The following is a 21,185-nucleotide window of genomic DNA, read 5'->3' as shown; positions in this document are numbered from 1 at the left end:
CTGTACGAAAGCAGCCTGAGCCGGGTGGTGGTGGTGCATGCCTGTGATCCCAGGACTCTGGGAGGTAGAGACAGGCAGATTTCTGAGTTTGAGGCCAGCCTGGTCTACAGAGTGAGTTCCAGGACAGCCAGGGCTATACAGAGAGACCCTGTCTCGAAAAAACCAAATCCAAAAAACCAAAAAAAAAAAAAAGAAGAAGAAGAAGAAGGAGGAGGAGGAGGAGGAGGAGAAGGAGGAAGAGGAAGAAGAAGAAGAGGAAGAGGAAGAGGAAGAGGAAGAGGAAGAAGAAGAAGAAGAAGAAGAAGAAGAAGAAGAAGAAGAAGAAGAAGAAGAAGAAGAAGAAGAAGAAGAAGAAGAAGAAGAAGAAGAAAGCAGCCTGAGGAAGTGTGGAAGAGGCGCCTTCCATGGCTTCTCCAATTCCTGCCTTGAATTTCTGCACCAGCCATCCTTGGTGATGGGATGTGACCCGAGATTTGTAACATGAAATGAATCCTTTTGTCCCCAAGTTGCTTTTGGTCATGGTGTTATAGTGTAGTAATAGATACTCAGCTATGACAGGGTTCTTTAGATGAAGGGACCTGCCGAAGGACAGGACGAACCCAGAGCTCTAATTTAATCAGACCTGCTTTTTCCCAATGGCCCACTTTCCCTGAAGCAGGCTTGTTTCCAAGCACACATCCCAGTTCCTAGGAACTGATTGTGTAGATTATTCCAGAACTTCCAGAACACAACCATAGACTCAAGGCAGGGGCTGTGACCTGAGGCCTGTGGCAAGCCTTCCTTTGGAAAGCAAGCTCATCCTCTGCCTTCTCCTCCCCTGTGTTCTACTGCTTCTAAAACCCAGCACTGGCTGCTGAGACCCGAGAGATGACAGGTTTTTGCTTTGGGCCTCCACCCCTTCTTCATTTCTTCACCTAGGACTTTATTGGGAGACACAGATTCCAACCCTGGCTCTGCTGGTGTCGTTGTCATTGTTGTTGTTATTCCCGAGCTGTTCTGAAACTCAATCTGTAAACCAGACTGGCCTTGAATTCAGAGATCCACTTGCCTCCTCTGCCCCCTGCGTGCTAGGATTAAAGGTGTGCCCAGCCCAGCTCTGAGTCCTTTTTTTTTTTTTTTTTTTTTTAGTTTTTCAAGACAGGGTTTCTCTGTGTAGACCTGACTGTCCTAGAACTCACTTAGTAGACCAGACTGGCCTCAAACTTAGAAATCTGCCTGTCTCTGCCTCCCAAGTGCTGGGATTAAAGGCACCACCACTGCCCGGCTAAAGATTTATTTACCTACTTTATACATATAGGTACACTGTAGCTGTCTTCAGGCCCACCAGAAGAAGGCATCAGAACCCATTACATGTGGTTGCTGGGAATTGAACTCAGGATCTCTGAAAGAGCAGTCCATTCTCTCTTAACCACTGAGCCATCTCTCCAGCCCCTGACTCCTTATTTTTAATTTTACTAAAAACTGTTCTAAGATTCTTGGCCGAGGAATTGTCACATGTGTTCTAGATCACTTAATTAGAAACAATTCCTAATGGAACAATTATTTTTGAGTTTTCTGATGCATACTGTGCATTGGCCCTGGGAAGATTAGAATAACAACCAATGGTAACTTTGTTCAGTTGTGGGACTGTGCTGGCTGTGCTGAGCACTGTCCTTGGTGCTGAGGTGCAGGTGGTGCCCACGGTGTCACTGAGAGAAGAGGGCTGACTGGCAAGCCGATCACAAAGAAGTGTCAGTAGGCAAAACCACAAGCATAGCTCAGAGATAGGTCTTACTGGCGACGTCAGAATGGAGCAAGCGCCTCACTCGTCAATCAGGGCGAGAGTTCTTTTGAGCGGCGCTTTGAACTCTGTAGTAGAATACGCAGAGAGGCGGAAACGAGAGGGAACACAGGGGCCATCTGGGTTGTTCTCTGCCTAGCTTTAGAAGAAATCAGGAAGGAGGGAGGGAGGGATAGAGGAAGGGAGGGAAGGAGAAAGAGGACACAGAGGAAGAGTGAGTGTAAGCAAACTCCAAAACAGATTAGAGCAATGGTTCTCAACCTATGGGTCTCCACCCTTAAAGGGGTAGGGGGGGTGGGGGAGGGTCAAATCAGATATCCTGTATATATCAGTTATTTGCATTATTATTAATAAGTAGCAAAACTGCAGTTATAAAATTTCTTAGTTTGGGTGTTACTGCTGTGAACAGACACCATAACCAATGCAACTCTTTTTGTTTGTTTGTTTGTTTGTTTTGTTTTGTTTTTCAAGACAGGGTTTCTCTGTGTAGCTCTGGCTGTCCTGGAACTCACTCTCTATACCAGGCTGGCCTCAGAAATCCATCTTCCTCTGCCTCCCAAGTGCTGGGATTAAAGGTGTGCGCCACCACTGCCCAGCTCATAATTGGGTTTTTAAAGAAACCAGAAGCTGGGTGTGGTGGTGCATGCCTGTAATCCTAGCACTTGGGAGATAGAGGCAGGTGGATTTCTGAGTTCAAGGCCAGCCTGGTCTACAGAGTGAGTTCCAGGATAGCCAGGGCTACACAGAGAAACCCTGTATCAGAAAAAAATAAAAAATAAAAATTTATAAAGAAACCAGAATTCTTGTTACTTGGATGTGTAGGTTTCATGTACCATGGCAGGTATGTGAAGGTTGGAAACTCTGGGGCGCTTCCAAAGGCATGTGTGTTCTTTGCCTATGCATTCCTGTTAGACCAGCTGACTGATTCAAGGAAGGCCAGGTTCTACCTGGGATGTGGATCATGGTGGTCCTCATCCTGGAGTTCAGCTTCTGAGGATTCAATGTAACCCTGGAAGGGGGCGTGTCCTATAGTCTGTAACTAATGCTCAGGTCTCAGATGCATCTGTAAGCCATTGTAAGATGTCTTCTCTCTCTCTCTCTCTCTTTCTCTCTTTCTCTCTCTCTCTCTCTCTCTCTCTCATATACACACACACATACATACCACACACACACACACAGACCCCTCTGATGTCCTTTCTCTTTTTAGCTATCATGTCTAATGCTTCTTTTGGAAGGTTGGTGTTGCTTGGATGTTGTAAGATTGAATTATTCATAAAAATAGCAATTTACATACTTCAGTGAATTGTTACAGTAATCCACAACACAGAAGTACCTATTTTACACAAGGGGAAAACAGACTGAAGTAATTTTAATTAGTAGCTAGCTAGTTGAACCAAAATCACACCTGCCTATATTTACAGCTCAGGACTCTTATTTTCAAATTGTATTTATTATTTATTAGTTTATCTGTATTTCCGTTTTTTCCTGCACATATGTCCTTGTGAGTGTGTGCCTGGTGTCCTCAGAAGACAAGGGCATCAGACTGGAACAGCTGAGTTAAGCCACTACTCTGATTTGTATAACTTCTATGTTAACATTGTTACAAAGTAAATGGCCTAGAATCTGTACTGTTTGTTTTTACCTTTTTACTTATTTTATGTAAATGAGTACTCTATCTGCATGTACAACTGCATACTAGAAGAGGGCATCAATTTAGTTGAATGTGAGCCACTATGTCGTTGCTGGGATTTGAACTCAGGACCTCTGGAAGAGCTGTCAGTGCTCTTAACTGCTGCGCCATCTCTCCAGCCTCAGCCTACTTTAAAAATAATTTATTTTTCTATTTATTTTTATTTTTTTGGTTTTTTGGATTTGGTTTTTTCGAGACAGGGTTTCTCTGTATAGCCCTGGCTGTCCTGGAACTCACTCTGTAGACCAGGCTGGCCTCGAACTCAGAAATCGGCCTGCCTCTGCCTCCCAGAGTGCTGGGATTACAGGCATGCGCCACCACTGCCCGGCCCACAACGAGTTTTGAAATATCGTGTACATGCTGGGAACTTTGTTAACTGTGAAGCCTTCTCTCTAGCCCATTGCTCCACTAATTTAATGAACTTTGGGCAGTGACATCACTCAAGAACCACCAGGTTTTGAGACTGTTCTTGGGGAACTGGTATTTGAAAGCATCTGACAACCCACTATATCTAGTCTTTTGCTCGAGATGGCTGCAGTTTCGAAGACTGTCCACTAGAGGAGGCAGCGCCAACACAGCCGTGTCTCTCTATCCCACTCTCACCTCGTTTGTCGCTCTAGAAGAAAAGCCCGCCTCCTGACCCATAAGGCCACGGGGCCGGAAGTCCCCCTCTCTCTTCCTGTTCTCCACCATGGCGGTGAGTAGTCTAGAGTTGGCTTTGCCTCGCTTTCATCCCACTCCATCCGCGGCTGGCGGAGCCCGCGAGGGCTGTTTCGCCGGTGGCTGGAGCAGGACGGTGCCCGCGATGCTGTGCGGGCGCAGGGCTCGCCCGTCACGTCGCCGCTTATCCTAGGAATGGGGTTCAGGCCAGCGGCCCCGAGCCCGCGTCTGGGGGCTGCCGGGAGTGCGAGCGGAACGTGCCGAATTCCATGTCGGGTTTCAGCCCCGGGGACTTGAGGCGTGAAGCTGGGGAGCTGCTGCGGGACCCTTCTCTCGGGGCTGGTGCTAGCTGGCCGACCGCTTGGCATAGGCCGCGTGTCCTGTCGTTTTTAGGGTTACATTGTATTCTCTCTGTGCGATCGGCTTTCCGTAACCCGTAATCTCTATTACCCTACACATCGACCCTCTTAGTGGCTTACTCGCAGTGCTCGTGAGCGCTTAGGCAGGATTCGGGACGATAGAAATCAGAGTGAAGACATGATTGGCTTCTCGACTTGGACGGGCCGTGAGGGTGTTGATAGGTGTGTTACTCTTCGCAGCAAGATCAAGGCGAAAAGGAGAACCCCATGCGGGAACTGCGCATCCGCAAGCTCTGCCTCAATATCTGCGTGGGGGAGAGCGGAGACAGACTGACCCGGGCGGCCAAGGTGTTGGAGCAGCTCACAGGCCAGACCCCTGTGTTTTCCAAAGGTGAGCGGGGATGGGCTGGCCAGAGAGGAGTGGATTTGGAGAGCCTTAGTTCATCTGACCGGAACACGGGTGCAGACCTATAAATTGAGCTAGCCTAGGCACGCAGTATTCGGCCTGGTTAATAGCCAATAATAATACTTTACACTGTCGGGATAAGGTCCTGTCCGTGCATTAATAATGTATTTATGTTTGTATATGAGTACTCTATCTGCATGACAGAAGAGGTCATCAGATCTTGTTACTACTGATGGATGTGAACCATCATGTGGGTGCTGGGAATTGAACTCGGCACCTCTTTAAACCACTGAGCCACCTCTCCAGCCCCTTCAGTGCTACTTAACATTAGACTCTACCTCAGCTTCCTTGAGATGAATTGTGATTCCCTCCTTTCAGTACATGCTAATGTGCTTGAATTGTGGGTGGTCTGCGATTGGGTTTGTATACTGTTTCTTCCTACCACAGCTAGCTTTGTTTTTATTTGTTTGTTTGTTTTGTTTTGGGATTTGGTTTTTTCGAGACAAGGTTTCTCTATATAGCCCTTGCTGTCCTGGAACTCACTCTGTAGACCGGGCCGGCCTCGAACTCAGAAATCCGCCTGCCTCTGCCTCCCCAGAGTGCTGGGATTACAGGCGTGCGCCACCACCGCCTGGCCACAGTCAGCTTTTTGAGAATACCAGCTTTTGTCAGTTTTAGTCTCCCCTTCACACCCCATTCTGGATATTGATAATAGCTGGGCTTGTTAGCCCACAAGTCTTAACCCTGTTACCCAGGCTGAAGCAGGAGAATTGCTGCCATTTCAAGGCCAGCCTGGGCTGCATTTGAAATTCTATTCCTAACCTGTGTGTGACTTACTCTGGTCATGAACTCTGGGGACTGTAACGCTGGTTCAGGTTCTTAGTTGCTGAAGTGGGACTGGAAATTAGAAATTGAAAGTTGTGGTGTTTTTGTGTCGTGGATGAAGTTGATTAACACGCTAGATGCAGTGCAATCTCAGTATGATGCTACCTGCCTGTGTCCCCACCCATAGCTAGATACACTGTCAGGTCCTTCGGCATCCGGAGGAATGAGAAGATTGCTGTTCACTGCACAGTCCGTGGAGCCAAGGCAGAGGAAATTCTGGAGAAAGGCCTGAAGGTGAGGCTGGTCCGGTGGAGGCAGCTGTGGTGTCAGAGACGGGTTATATGTGCATGTGCAGTGCTTTGGTGTTTTAAACTGTTCTTGGGTTTCTGTCCTTGGGATTTTCTCTGCTCCTTGGATGTGGGGATCATTTGATGGAGTTTGTAGCTGGGATATGACTTGGTTTAGGGAAGGTAGCCTGAGCTCCTGGCCAGGTTGTACAGGGTTTTGGGGTTGCTCTGGGTTACTGGGTGTTGAGTTCATAGTGGACTACTTGACCACGGATGAATAACATGGTCACTTGCTGTGTCTCCTCAGGTGCGGGAGTATGAATTACGGAAAAACAACTTCTCAGATACTGGAAACTTCGGTTTTGGAATTCAGGAACACATTGACCTGGGCATCAAATACGACCCAAGCATTGGGATCTACGGCCTGGACTTCTATGTGGTATGTGGACTTCTCAAGCACTAGGGGCCTGCTGCCCCATCATCCGACTGTCAGGCCTAGTGCCCCTGCTGTCTTACTATTGGGATGGAGTGCTGGGTTGAAGTCTTGTGTCTTGTCTGCTTGTGTGTCCCCCTTAGGAAAGGGCCTTGTAGCGGGTGTTCAGTACCACACAGGGTTGGTTGGTTCCCTGCTGTTGCAAACAAAGCTTTCTGGGCGATCCTGTGCCCTAGCATTGGCTACCCTGTCTCCACTCACCCCTTAGCCTTGGGCAATTGAGTTCTGTGAGGGAGACATGGAAACATGGGGGTGCAGACTGTACGAATGGGAATTTTCATGTGGGATTGTTACCACAATGCTTTCCTTTTATGAGAGTAAGGAACTAGAACAAAAAGTGAGACCTTAGAGGGTCCTGGACAGGGGTGAGGGGGAGAACTCAGGGCAGCAGAGCTTTGGGTGACTTCAATTTTTCCACATCATACATGTTGTAGGTTGTTCTGAGACAGGGTCTCTGGTTTACAGCCAAGCTGGCCTTGAACTCCCTCCATGTATGTCCCCTATGTGTGTGCCTGGCGCCTATGGGGGCCAGAGGAGGTCAAGGGAATTGGATCCCCCTTGAGCCTGGAGTTCCAAGGTTAGACCAGTCGGGGAAGGAGCTTGCAGGGCGTGTGTGTGTGTGTGTGTGTGTGTGTGGTGCTTGGTGTGTTGTCTGGGGAGCTAATGAGGTACTAGTCCTGCTTCAGAACCCGTTAGGTTTCTTGATGTGTGAGTCTCCGTCTGTCCACTGCTGACCCAGCCCTACGCTGGCCAGGTGACTGTTGGTTATTCTGGCACAGGTGCTGGGTAGGCCAGGTTTCAGCATCGCAGACAAGAAGCGCAGAACAGGCTGCATTGGGGCCAAACACAGAATCAGCAAAGAGGAGGCCATGCGCTGGTTCCAGCAGAAGGTAAAGCTATGATCCCAGTGCACTGGCGGTCTGTGGTGTTGGTGACGGTCGGACGGGAACGCTGAAGTACAGTGTAAAGGTGGAATGTTTGGGCACTTTGGTAATTGGCTCCCAGGGTTGGTGGTTGAGAAGGTCTTGAGTGTAGGTGTCTGGAGTCAGACTTGTCAGACATCAGTGTTTGCTGCGGTTCTTGCTTTTGACACTTGTTCTGAAAACATGCAATTTCTTCTCTTTCAGTATGATGGGATCATCCTTCCTGGAAAATAAATTCTATCCAAAAGGCCAATAAAATTTTCTCAGAAATGCATGTTACAGTTGTGTGTTTGTGAAAGGAGTCTGGCCACATTCAAACCCTGGGACCTCGAGCACTATAAAGCGTCGATGAGAACTGGTAGCAGCAGAGCAGCCCACGTCCTGGACTCCAGTGTTTCCCCACAGCTGGGACTGAGCACTGTGTCTGAGTGCCCTGTGGATGGCCTGTGCTGTAGGGGTCCAGTTTATGTGGGTTTTTGGAGGTATTGGGTTGGTTAGGGTTTGGATTTGGTTGAAATTAAAGGCTGAGACAGTGCCCCGTGTCCCAGTCCCAACAGGTGTCCCTTGTTTGTTTGTGACTTGGTGTGTGGTGAAGGGCCACAGCTTCTGGTGTGGTGTTAGAGTATATTTTGACTTGGTTCATAGTTGAGTTGCATTTAAAATGGTATTGTTGGGAGGCCTTGTTAGGAAGGAAGTCTCCTTGGGCAAATTAGTCTTCCCTTGCTTAGCTGTGGTAACCTGGAGCAAATCTGTCTCCTCTTTCATGGAAACAACCATTAGGCAACTACTAGGATTGTAAGTGCTCAATTTTTTTGTGTGATTTGCACATGGAATGTTAACACAGTAAAATTTGGCTTGTTTTGGTGTGAAGATACCTGTAACTAGTGAAAAAGCCATTATTTTGGGGACCCTGTAGGAGGCACAGTAGGTGACGTGCTTGCTGTGTGAGCTGTTACTCATAAAGGGCTCTTGCTAGCCAAGCTAGCAGGGAGCACCAGGCCCTGGGGTAAGGGACCAGGAGCCAGCACAAACACAAACTACCACTTATTAGCCCGTCCCATTTGTGTCACCTATGATCACCTATGGTCTCTCTATCTCTAGCTGTCTTAGAACTCCTTGGTTACACCAGGACACAGAATCCTAACTAACCCTCTACCTCCTGAGCCCTCTGTGCTTGCGGGTTAAAGGCACACGGGGCCATGCCCTTCAGTGCTCATAACTACTGAGGCATCCCTCCAGCGTATTGATCTCAGTAAGTGAGCAGAGTGTTTTTGAGAGCATTAACTATTCCTGTCCCTCCAGCCCTCCCTCCCCCGCCCCCCAGCCAGGGTATCCTGTCGACTAGAGTGACTTAAAACTAGCTACGACTAGCCTCCAGCTCCTGGGTGCTGGAACCTGAGTGCCATCACACCCAGTTCACACAGTGCCAGGCCAGCAGTCAGCCAGGGGAGCTACAGCCTTGGCTTCATGGCTCTGAATTGTAACTTGAGCGAACATGCTCAGAACAGCTACGCAAGCTTGGAGCCCATACTGTACAACTGTATTGTGTACTCACACAAGTCATGCATTCCAGAAGCTAGGGTGTGTGAGGGCCGCCTACTACCAATGGTTCTCAACATGTGAATCATGATCCTCATAGGGGCCACATGTCCTGCATGTCAGATAGTTACAACTCATAACTGGCAAAATTATGATTGGGAGTCTGCACATGAGCAGTTTGAAACATTAGGAAGCTCAACAACCACTGCTACTAATTAGACTTGGAATGGAGGGAGGGCTGGTGTAGGAAATGTGGCCTTGGGATGGCATTTGAACTAGAGATCAAATGATCTCTAGGCCGGGCTGGTCTTGAACTCAGGCCCATCTACCTCTGCCTTCTTCATTGGGTACTGCTGTATTGTATGCAATTGGGATGGCCTTGTTTGTTTAGAGGGGGGTTAGTTTTTGTTTTGTTTTTGAGACAGGGTTTCTCTGTATGGGATGGCCTTAATGTTTTATTAGTTATGCTTCTGGGGAGGAATGGTGTTTGGCAATCATGACAAGATGACAAGTGCTGGGAATTGAACCCTAGTCCTCTGGCAGAAAGTGTTTGGTTGGGGTGTGTGTGTGTGTGTGTGTGTTTATGTGAGTACACTGTCCTTGTCTTCAAATACCAGAAGAGGGCATCAGATCACATTATAGATGGTTTTGAGCCACCATGTGGTTGCTGGGATTTGAACACCGAAGATCAGTCTGTGCTCTTAACCACTAAGCCATCCAAGCTTAGGCTGACTTATTAAGATCATAAAACTGCCTGGGATTCTGGCTTGGTAGAAGCAGTGTTGGGAGTTAGGAGGGGAAACTAGATCTTAGTCCTGCCTCAACCTCTCAGTGTGAGATTGAGGAGGTCATGGCCTATTTAGGAGAGTGGCTGGACAGTAAGAGTTGACTCTCAGGTCCCCCTCAGACCAGCATGCAGACTGATGTTTATGCTCTGCCCACATCCTGATGCCACAGCAGTGTGGGACAGTGAGTGAGTATCTTAAGTACACTTGACCAATAAGCTTAAGTTTTGTGACTTCGTTGTGTCGTTATTGGCTCCGGCTTAGTCATGAAAGTTGGACAGTCAAGCATGGTCCGTCTTAGATAAGGCGTCTGTCCCAGCAGCAGACTTGGAAATGCCAGGCTCCCTTAGGGAGGGCTGCAGCCTGAAGAGACCCTGCAGGACAGCACTCCCCAGGCTGAGAGCCCAGCTCCGGTCCTGCAGAGACATCAGCATGCTTGGCCAAAGGTTTGCAGCTGGGCTGCGTTCCCAGCTCTGGGGAGGTTTGTCATCAGCAAACTGCTGTACCCCCAGTCAGTGATGACAAGCACCTGGATGTCAGGGATCATCCCCTGTGTGTCTGCTCTGCAAGTGCAGTGACAAGGGATCAGATGGCGTGCTGGGGAGCAGGGGAGCCAGTGAGGTCACTGTTGGGCTTAGAGGGAAGCAAGGGTGAGCTTGAAGGTAAGCTGTCAGGGATCTTCTGCTTCCCAATGTGGGGTGCGGAAGGAGTGTGTCAGCACATCTGCAGCCCTTACAACTGAGTGGAGCTCAAGTCTGCCTACCTAGGCAAGCGCCTTTACCCGCTGAGCCATTGCCAGCCCCATCCAGTTATATAGTGATTTATTTGTTGTACTAGATTAATAATTTAGACATAATCTCAATATTAAGTGACAGGGTCTTTCCCCAGTGAAGATACTAAAAGATAAAGCTGGTGTCTTTTATTTGAGTGTGGGTTCAGTTTGCTTTGGTGGGGTTCTTGTTTTGTTTTTGTATGCTTTTTTTGTAAGCCAGAGCATGTGGCTCCTCCTGTCTGAGTTCTGGAGACTCACACACAGCTGCTACTGTGTGCTAGGCATTTTGTTAACAGTGTTCGGATTTGTTTTTAAACATAGTTGAGAGAATGAGGAATAGTGAGCCTTCCCCTTGAAGCAGCTATGTAATAATACCTCCATTCCCACTGGAGAAACTCCAGAGACCAGTTAATGGGTATCTCAGCCATTAGCTGGGGTGGGGAGAACACGGGACTGCAGGCAAGTCTCTGTCTCCCTATAAAGGATTTGGCTTTTTTCTTGTAACCTTGGGTTCATCCTGCCTTCAATAAAACCAAGTGCTGAGGCGAACTTGAACTCCAGGCAACCATCCACTCCAGGCAAGATTGAGGGGCCTGAGTTCTAAAGAGTTAAGGGCCCAGAAACTACCTACAAACAAGTTTTTAGCTGCCAGCCACTGGAGACCGGTGGTGCCTGGGGGTACAGAGCTACTTGGAGAGCACTTGTTATGGAAACCATAGATTGTTTGTCAGAGGGGAAATGTGGCCCCGGGTGCTTGGGGCACCACAAGGGCTGAACTTGGCTCCTGGAGGTACATTTATTTGCAGCTAGCTGAACTGCCCCGGCAGACCAGTGTGAACAGAATGTTTGTGCCAGTCCAGGACCGCGTGCGACCCGGCCCTGGGGTGTTAACATATCTACAACTGTAGTACTTGGTGAAGTCAGCAGAAGCCGGAGAGAAGCCGGTAAGCTGAAGGCAGTCCAGAGCTCAGCCGTGGAGGAAGTCATGTCCTTCCCTGTTTCATTAATATTGCTTTTATAGCGTAACCAATCCTTCGACTACCATGGTTGCCAACATCGAAGTCCCGCTTTTCTGTTTTACAGTCTCACTGCATGGCCCCAGCTGGCCTAGAACTCAAAGTGGTCCTGCATCACCAGCCTCCTGAGTGCTGAGGCTGCAGACCACGACCCCTTCCTAGAAAGACAGTGCTGTTTATGCTGTCTTTGAGGTTTTGTTTCTTTGAGTCTCGGTTCTGCTCAAATGCTGCACATGGTTTGCCCTACAAGCACAGCAGGTAGTTTAGGCATCTGGAGCCTCTGGTGTGTGTGTTACTGCGCATGGCCCTGACAGGTACCACTGGCTTATTTCCTATAGTGAGCTCACTAGCCGCCACCTGCTCTCCTCCCAGTGTTGCCAAAAGGAAGTCCTGTGGTGATTGCTAACTTCCGTGCGATAATACCGGTAAATCTAGGGGTTTGTGTGGATGTGAGGTAAAGTGCCCAGAATGGTATCCGATGGTCCCTCCAGGGGCGAGCACACTTGAACCCACCCCTCAGGGTTGGGATTCTTCCAGCTTTAAGCAAAAATTATTGTAAAAATATGTGTGTGGGTGGTTATGTGCATGTGAGGGCAGGTGTCCTTGGGGGCCGATCCCACCGGAGATAGTTACAGTGGTTGTCACCTGCCCATCATAGATGCTAAAGGAACTGAACCCAGGCCCTCAGCAAAAACAGTATATGCTGTGTGCTTAACCAGTCCTCTCTCTAGTCCCAGGGTTTTGGCGTCCTCTCCTCCCCACCCTCCCACCCCTCCTCCCCAGACAGGGTTTCTCTGTAGACCAGGCTGGCCTCAAACTCAGAATCTGCCTGCCTCTGCTGGGATTAAAGGCGTGCGCCACCACTGCCTGGCTGTTTTGGGGGGTTTTGTTGTTTGTTATTTTAATATTTATCCTTTTAGCCTATATTCTCCAAATCTTCAAAGAGGGTTAAAAAAAAAAACAGGCTGGGTGGTGGTGGCGCACGCCTGTAATCCCAGCACTCTGGGAGGCAGAGGCAGGTGGATTTCTGAGTTCGAGGCCAGCCTGATCTACATAGTGAGTTCCAGGACACCCAGCACTATACAGAAAAACCCTGTCTAGAAAAGAAGAGGCGAAAGATGAAGAAGAAAAATGGAAGAGTCTAGCAGGGGCATCATGAGTTTTAGACAAGCCTGAGCCTCGCTCCGGGTGAGACCTGTTTGAAAATAAAAAACAAAATTCCACAATGCAAAGCAATAATATCGGTGACTATTCCTCCTGTGTCGCTCTTGAATCTGACAGAACTCAGATGGGACACAAAGAGGCCTGTCAGTCAACTGTGACCCCTTTAAATCCGTGTCCTGGGTAAAATAGATTTTACCCCTTCCTGATAAGGGCACTTTCAAGAATTAGGGTATAAATGTGTTAGTTTGCACTCTACAAACTCAAAGTTGGAAATACACTAATTTGAAAGCCCTCTTCAGGACCTATAGAAATCATAGCCACAGAGCCTGCCAGGTTACTGCTTGACCTCACATCTGGAAGGCTGACTGAACATAGCTGTTGGTATCCCAGCACTAGGAAGGACATACACAAGACATACTGGTAGTTTGGAAAGCAGTTAAAACTCTAAGAATTCTCACTAAGTCCAGATCACTATTTCACCGTTGTGAAGTTAGGAAGGCCTAAATCTGCCAGGTAGCAAGTGCGACCACCTGAGTTCAGTCCCAGAATCCACCTGGTTGAAGGGAAGAACCAGCTCTTGAAGGCTGTCCCCTCCTCCATACTGTTGTGGCAGGTGTGCACACTGTCATATGAACACACATGCACATGCAAAATAAAAAAACAAAATGAGGCTGGAGATGGCTCAGTGGTTAAGAGCACTGGCTACTTTTCAAAGGATCCTGGTTCAATTCCCAGCACCCACATAGTGTCTCTCAACCATCTCTAACTCTAGTTCCAAGAGGTTCCTCTTCTGGCCCTGCAGACATCAGGCATACAAAGTGATACACAGACATACACACAGGCGAACCACCCATGCACATACAAATTTTAATTGTTCTTTTTCTGAGACAGGGTTTCTCTGCAAAGCCCTGGCTATCCTGAAACTCACTCTGTTCAGGCTGACCTTGAACTCAAAGAGCCACCTGCCTCTACTTCCTGAGTGCAGGGAAAATGTGTACCACCACTACCCACCTTTAAAAAGTTTTTATTTTTTATATATATATATTTTTTTGGCTTTTTTTGGATTTGGTTTTGTCGAGACAGGGTTTCTTTGTGTAGCCCTGGCTGTCCTGGAACTCACTCTGTAGACCAGGCTGGCTTCGAACTCAGAAATCTACCTGCCTCTGCCTCCCAGAGTGCTGGGATTACAGGCATGCGCCACCACTGCCCGGCTAAAACGTTTTAATATTAACAAAATCAAAGAGCTAATTCAGGGCCTGTGAGTTAGCTCAGCATACAGTAAATGCACTTGCCCTGCAAGCCCATGGAAAGGTGGAGAAAATCAATTCCACAAAATTGTCACCTGGCCTCCACATGTGCCCTGTGCCATGCACCCTTCAACCCCCTCAACACAAACCGTTTTTGAGACAGTCTTACTCCTTAGCTGTGGCTGCTGAGAGCTGGTAGAGAGCTACATATGCACTGTTTTATTTATGTGGGTTCCAGGAATTGGACTCAAATTGCCAGGCTTGCATAGCACTGCTTTTACCTGCTGAGCCTTTTCACCAGCCTGTATTCTTTTTGTTTGTTTGTTTGTTTTGGTTTTTGTTTGTTTCAGAGGTAATCATTTTAGGTGCTAGATTTAGACCCAGGACCTCATGCATAGGAGACACACCCCAAAAGACGATTGTCCCCAGTAACTACGACTGCATATATGTCCATGCACTCTGAAAATGTTCATAAGAAAACACCTTTGCTATCGATACTTTTTAATTGCCCCTCCCATGCTTAATCTGAGCCAATAAATGTTTAAGTTCATGCCGCGTTTTGAACCTGCTCTACCGTGTATGAGGTAGAATTTTTTTTTTTTTTTTTTTGAGTCAGGGTTTTTCTGTGTAGCCCTGGCTGTCCTGGAACTCACTCTGTAGACCACGCTGGTCTTGAACTCACAGAGATTCACCTACCTGCCTCTACTTCCTAGGTGCTGGAATTAAAAGTGTGCGCCACCACTGCCTGGCCATGAGGTAGAATTTCAATCACAGAACCATTCTCAAAACCAAGAGCTGAGTTCAGTCTCTAGCACATCAAAAATGTGCAATTATGAAAGCATCAGCAGCCCTAAAGAGAACTCCTTAGTGGTCCACCCCTGAGCCATGGCTGTGTACGAGGCAGCTATGATCCTGCCCCAGCCCCACATCTGCAGAAGCAGGCCCAGTCGAGTCTGATCTTAGGACTCAGGCTCTTGACTCTTCCTCCCCAGAGTCAGACTGCAACAAGAGAACAATCTCCCTCTGTGATCAATGTCAGCTAATATTGAGCTCTTATAGAGCACCAGAGTTCGGTTCCCCAAAGCCACATCTGGTGTCTGACACTGGCTCTAAGTCTAGTTCCAGGGGATCCCACACCTCTGGCACCTGCAACTAATATGTATATGCACCAACTCAAACACTCATGTGGTCCACACCTGGAGTTCTAGCTCTTAGGAGGAGAGGCAGAAGGAGCAGAAGCTCAGGAGAGAACCTGTCTCAAACAGCAGAGAACCTGTCTCAAACAGCAGAGAACCTGTCTCAAACAGCAGAGAAAAAAAGGAAGGAAGGAAGGAAGGGCCAGGCGGTGGTGGCGCACGCCTGTAATCCCAGCACTCTGGGAGGCAGAGGCAGGCGAATTTCTGAGTTTGAGGCCAGCCTGGTCTACAAGAGTGAGTTCCAGGACAGCCGGGGCTACACAGAGAAACCCTGTCTCGAGAAAAACAAAACAAAACAAATAAAAAAAAGTTAGAAAAAGGAAGGAAGGAAGGAGGGAGGGGTTGATATATGGACACAAAAGAAAGTGTCTGAAATTGAGAACAAACGATATGCGGGTGACAGGACGGGTGGCTGAATTCACAGGCTAGCCCACAGAAGTGGGAGGACACAAGCCACACAGCATGGGGGATCTGGGACAGAGACCCCACCCGGGACTGGCTCCAAATAACTTTGACATCCTGGTGAACTTTTTTCGTTTTTCTGAATATCCTATCTTTGATAAATAGAAATAAATATTCCTGCCTGATTTGGTTATTGTGTTTTTGTTTCCCAAACTGGCCTCCAACTCACAGAGATCCCCCTGCCTCTGCCTCCTGAGTGCTAGGATTAAAGGTGTGTGTCACCACCTCCAGGCTTAATCCAGATCTTTTAAAGTGGGAAAGTCCCCCTTTAATCTAGGCCACACCTCCTTGTGACAGTCTATATAAAGGACATGGAAGAGAAGCACTCTGCTTACTCTCAGTCTCACTAGCAAGTTCATTCCCTGGCTGTGGTTGAACCTACTGTTTTGGGTTCCAAGTACTTTAGTTGGGAGACCAACTAAAACATCTAAAACATCTGGCCTCATGGTCTGAACAACTACTGGATTCTTGGTTCTTCCCTTGGTAGAAAGCCAGTGTTGGACCAAAAGCCTGTAAGCCATTCTAATAAATCCCCCTTTACACACACACACACACACACACACACATACACACACACACACACGTATATGTATGTGTATGTGTATATGATGTATATGTATATGTATATTCATTCTGTAAATTCTGTTCCAATAGAGAACCCTTGTCATTGTGGTGGTCACTGAAGTAGTCAGTTATAGTGTTCCTCATTCATTGTGATGGCGATTCCTGACTGTGTGCTCATTGATGTGGTCAGTTGTACTTGCACACTGTCCTGGTCAGCCATAGTGGTCATTTATTCATTATTGCAGTGCTCAGTTGTAGAGTTCAGTGTGATGGTTAGGAATAGTGGTCCTTGAGGTGGTCAGGTGAACGCACTGTGATGGCCAGCCATAGGCCACAGGGGAACCCAATTACAGTGTTCATTGTGCTGATGAGAAGCCACACTGGTCACCAATGTGGTCAGTTGCAGTATTCCCCTTGATGAGCGACCACAGAAGTAACTGTAGTGGTCAGTTGCAGTCCCATGATGGCCAGCTACAGTGCTCACTATTGCGGTCACTCTGGTGGTCAGCTATAGTGTTCATCACCAGCGGATGTGGTTAATTGTGGTCACTGTTACGGTCAGCAACAATGGTCACTGGGATGTTCAGCCACCCTGGTCACTTGATGGTCAGCCGTGGCAGTCACTTGAAGTGGTCCCCATGGTGGTCAGTTCTAATATTCACTGGAACTGTCAGCCATAGTGTTCACTGCGGTGGTCAGTTGTAATGTTCACCATGGTCAGTCAGGGCGGTCACTTGTTGATCACTTATGTGGTCAGCTATAATGGTCACTGTCCTGCTCACTGCAGTGTTCCATTATAGCTTTATCTCTCTCTCTCTCTCTCTCTCTCTCTCTCTCTCTCTCTCTCTCTCTCAGACTTATTTTTACTTTGTTTTTCACTTTAAAAATATTTTTATGGAGCCGGGCATGGTGGCGCACGCCTGTAATCCCAGCACTTGGGAGGCAGAGGCAGGCGGATTTCTGAGTTCAAGGCCAGCCTGGTCTACAGAGTGAGTTCTAGGACAGCCAGGACTACACAGAGAAACCCTGTCTCAAAAAAACCAAAAAAAAAAAAAAATTTATGTGTATGTGCCTACATGAATTTGTGTTCAGGAACCTGCAGAAACCAGAAGAGGGTGCTGAATCTCCTGCAGCTGGAGTTACAGGAGGTTATAGCTGCCATGTAGGTGCTGGGAACTAAACCCAGAGTTTTTGTACTTAGCATCCAGTACTTGAACCACTGAACTGTCTCTCTAGCCTATGGTCTTTTGATCTCTCTCTTTAAAATTCTTTTTATGGTTTGTTTTGAGACAAAATCTTTCTTTGGAGCACTGGCTGTCCTGGAACTCAATTCACAGAGATCGACTCAGCTCTACCTCCCAAATGCTGGGACTACTTCTTTTGGTTAAAGAGGTGTGTGTGTGTGTGTGTGTGTGTATGTGTGTATGTATACCTGTGTACATATATAAATATATAAGCTGGGTGGTGACGCACGCCTTTAATCCCAGCATTTGGGAGGCAGAGGCAGGCAGATTTCTGAGTTCAAGGTCAGCCTGGTCTACAAAGTAAGTTCCAGGACAGCCAGGGCTACACAGAGAAACCCTGTCTCGAAAAAAATAAAAAAATAAAAATAAAAAATAAATATAAATATAAATATAAATATATAAACCCGTGTGCGCGCACGCGCGCACACACACACACACTCACACACATATATATCTGTGAGTGTATTTACAGCTATGCATATTCATGTGGGTGAGGATTGTCCTCTGACCAGCCCCAAGCATCCACTGGGTGTGTGCCCACTCTAAGCCTGTGTCTTCTCATTAGGTCTGTGAAGTGAATCTTGTTTCTCTCATGGGTCAGTATCAGTATTTCGTTTTTGTTTTTTTTTAAGATTTATTTATTTATTATATGTAAGTACATTGTAGCTGTCTTCAGACACACCAGAAGAGGGCATCAGATGTCATTACAGATGGTTGTGAGCCAGCATGTGGTTGCTGGGATTTGATTTGAGAACCTTCAGAAAAGCAGTCAGTGCTCTTAACCATTCAGCCATCTCTCCAGCCCTCGTTTCAGCATTTCCTACATAGTTTTCATCAATTTTACATAAGCTAGAGTCATCTGGGAAGAGGAGCCCTCAAGTGGGTAAGTGCATCCATTAGACTGACCTGTGGCATATTTTCTTGATTAATGATTGATATAATGTGGGGCCAGCTCACTGTGGGCAGTGCCTTCCTGGGCTGGTGGTCCTGAGCTATATAAAAAAAGCAAGCTGAGCCAGGCACTTGGAGGCAGAGGCAGGCAGATTTCTGAGTTTGAGGCCAGCCTGGTCTACAGAGTGAGTTCCAGGGCAGCCAGGGCTACACAGAGAAACCCTGTCTTGAAAAACCAAATAAAAACAAAAAAAAAGCAGGCCAAGTAAGCATGAGGAGCAAGGAGGTAAGCAGCACCCCTCCACGGCCTCTGCATCAGCTCTGGCCTCTGCGTCAGCTCCTGCCTCCAGGGTCCTGCCCTGACTCCCCTCAGTGATGGGCTGTGATCCAGAGATATAAGCCAAACAACCCCTTTCCTCCCCAGGCAAGGGAACATTGCTAGGGCACAATGGGAACATGATGCTAACGCTTCCCTGATGAGGCGGCAGAGAGTCTGACCTAAAGGAATACGGTTGTGCACTGTAAGGCCAAACACAAGAAGAACTAGCTCTATAAATGTACCAACATCCTGCTCCTGAGCTCCACCCCCAACTACAAACACTGTACCCTGGCCAGGTTTTCTATACTGGGAAGGGGGCCAGAACAGTGGCTATGAATTGTATCTGTCCTGGCTTGGAAAGTAAATAAATACACTGTAGATACTGAGGATCAGGAAGAGTTACCTGTACATAAAGAAAAAATACCAGTGTATACCCAGGGTGTCAGATCAGAATGTATGTACACAAGTTATCCAAGTGTGTGTGGTGCCTGGCCCTTTTTGGCTGGAAAGTTCTGAAAGCAGCCCCAGTAATACCACCTTAACCAAGTAATCAAAACCCCAGTAATACCACCTTAACCAAGTAATCAAAACCCCAGTAATACCACCTTAACCAAGTAATCAAAACAGACAGTAGCCATAAAGCTCACCAGCAGCAGAATTCATGTGAGGCTTGGCTGTTTGTTTGTTTGCTTTAGTTTGGTTGTGTGTGTGTGTGTGTGTGTGTGTGACAGGATTTCTTTGTGTAACCCTAACTGGCCTGGAACTCACTCTGTAAACCACTCTGGCCTTAAACTCAAAGATCTCTCTGTGATCTTTGGCATATGCCGCTGCCACCCAGCATGCATGTCTACATAGTGAATTCCAGGCCGCCCAGGGCTAAATAGTGGGACCCTGTCTTAAAAACATGTTGTTTTTTGTTTTTTTTTTTGTTTTTTCAATGAGTCCAGGGAGATGACTCATCTAGCAAGTAAGAGTTCTTGGTTTCTTAGGATAAGACTGGGGTTTGGTCCCCAACACCCATATTGGCTTGTTCCCACTATTTTAGCTCCAGGAGATCCACTGCTTCCTCTGCCTGTCCATAACTCAGTTCTAGGGGATTCAAGGCCTGATTCTGACCTCTTAAGTCATTAGGCATGCACATGGTGTACAGACATACATGTGAGAAAAACACCCATGTACATAAAATAAAAAATTAAATATGTATTATTTATTATCGTGCTGGGGATGCATGTACCATAGCACATATGTGGAGGTCCGGGGACAATTGTGGAGTCAGTTTTCTCCTTTTACTACCCAGGTCCCAGGAATTGAACTCAGGTCTCCAGGCATTGCGGTAAGCACCTTACCCACTGAGCCATCCCCTCAGCAACCAGAGGTTTTTATTTTTACCTTGGAAGCCTACTAGCCTGGTTTGGATTAAGCAGAAAGGGAAAGGCATCGAAGTTTACCGAAGGCCGGCATTGGTGACATAAACTTTTAGCCCCAAAGGCAGACTGATCTGTGAGTTCAAAGCCAGCCTGGTCTACAGAGCAAGTTCTAGGACAGCCAGGGCTACATGGGAAACCTTATCTTGAAAACAAAACAAAACAAACAAAAAGAAAAGTCTCCTGAGGCTTTCCCTGTCCCTGTGTGGCTTCGCCTACTGCTCCCTCTTCCGTAGGTCTGACCTATGAGGTCACAACTAGAGGAAGTGAATGGAGTTTGCCGTGGACACATGATCCAGTGTCTCAGAGCATAGCCTGTGGCACGACAGGAGCACAATATGCTCAGGGGCCTAGCGCTTGACTTTATGGAGGAGGCTCAGGAAGACGAAGCCATCCGACCCGTCTTTAGTCACTGTTCCGAGGCACTCTTCTGGTGCATGTCTGAAGACAACTCCGGTATACTCATATAAATAAAAATGAGTAAAATCCTTTTAAAGGGGCTGGAGAGATGCCTCAGCGGTTAAGAGCACTAACTGCTCTTCCAAAGGTCATGAGTTCAAATCCCAGCAGCCACATGGTAGCTACAACCATCTGTAATGGGATCTGATGCCCTCTCTTCTGGGGTGTCTGAAGACAGCTACAGTGAGCAAGTGGGGCCGGAGTAAGAAGAAAAAAGTGTTTGAAGACAGCTACAGTGTACTTACATATAATAAATAAATAAATCTTTTAAGCTGGGCGGTGGTGGCGCACGCCTGTAATCCCAATACTCTGGGAGGCAGAGGCAGGTGGATTTCTGAGTTTGAGGCCAGCCTGGTCTACAGAGTGAGTTCCAGGACAGCCAGGGCTATACAGACAGAGAAACCCTGTCTGGAAAAAGCCAAATCCAAAAAACAAAACAAAACAAATCTTTTAACACAAAATCTTTTGTAAAAAAGTATTTAGTTGGGGTTGGGGATTTAGCTCAGTGGTAGAGTGTTTGCCTAGCAAGCACAAGGCCCTGGGTTCGGTCCTCAGATCTGTTAAAAAAAAAAAAAGTATTTAGTTTACTTATATGAGTACACTGTAGCTATCTCCAGATACCCCAGAAGAGGGCACTTCAGATCTCATTCCAGATGGTTGTGAACCACCATGTGGTTGCT

At 47.4% G+C, this 21,185-nt stretch overlaps 1 protein-coding gene across 1 annotated transcript; it reads left to right on the top strand.

Moving 5' to 3' along the window:
- The first annotated feature begins 4,090 nt into the window (after window positions 1-4,090).
- Window positions 4,091-7,697, top strand: Rpl11 (ribosomal protein L11). Its single transcript, XM_052177767.1, has 6 exons — window positions 4,091-4,167; window positions 4,730-4,880; window positions 5,908-6,014; window positions 6,315-6,446; window positions 7,280-7,390; window positions 7,628-7,697. The coding sequence occupies exons 1-6, from the start codon at window positions 4,162-4,164 to the stop codon at window positions 7,655-7,657; spliced, it is 537 nt and encodes a 178-aa protein (XP_052033727.1). The 5' UTR covers window positions 4,091-4,161; the 3' UTR covers window positions 7,658-7,697.
- Window positions 7,698-21,185: the final 13,488 nt, after the last annotated feature.

Source organism: Apodemus sylvaticus, chromosome 3 (genome assembly GCF_947179515.1).
Source record: "Apodemus sylvaticus chromosome 3, mApoSyl1.1, whole genome shotgun sequence".
NCBI classification, from domain to species: domain Eukaryota; kingdom Metazoa; phylum Chordata; class Mammalia; order Rodentia; family Muridae; genus Apodemus; species Apodemus sylvaticus.
Note: the sequence above shows the minus strand (reverse complement) of the source record. Positions and strands in the feature narration are given on the sequence as shown.

Excerpts from the sequence above, each read along its gene's own strand:
- Rpl11 (XM_052177767.1), top strand. Across the intron at positions 4,881-5,907 it reads GACCCCTGTGTTTTCCAAAG|CTAGATACACTGTCAGGTCC; the intron begins GTGAGCGGGGAT and ends CCCCACCCATAG. Across the intron at positions 7,391-7,627 it reads TGCGCTGGTTCCAGCAGAAG|TATGATGGGATCATCCTTCC; the intron begins GTAAAGCTATGA and ends CTTCTCTTTCAG.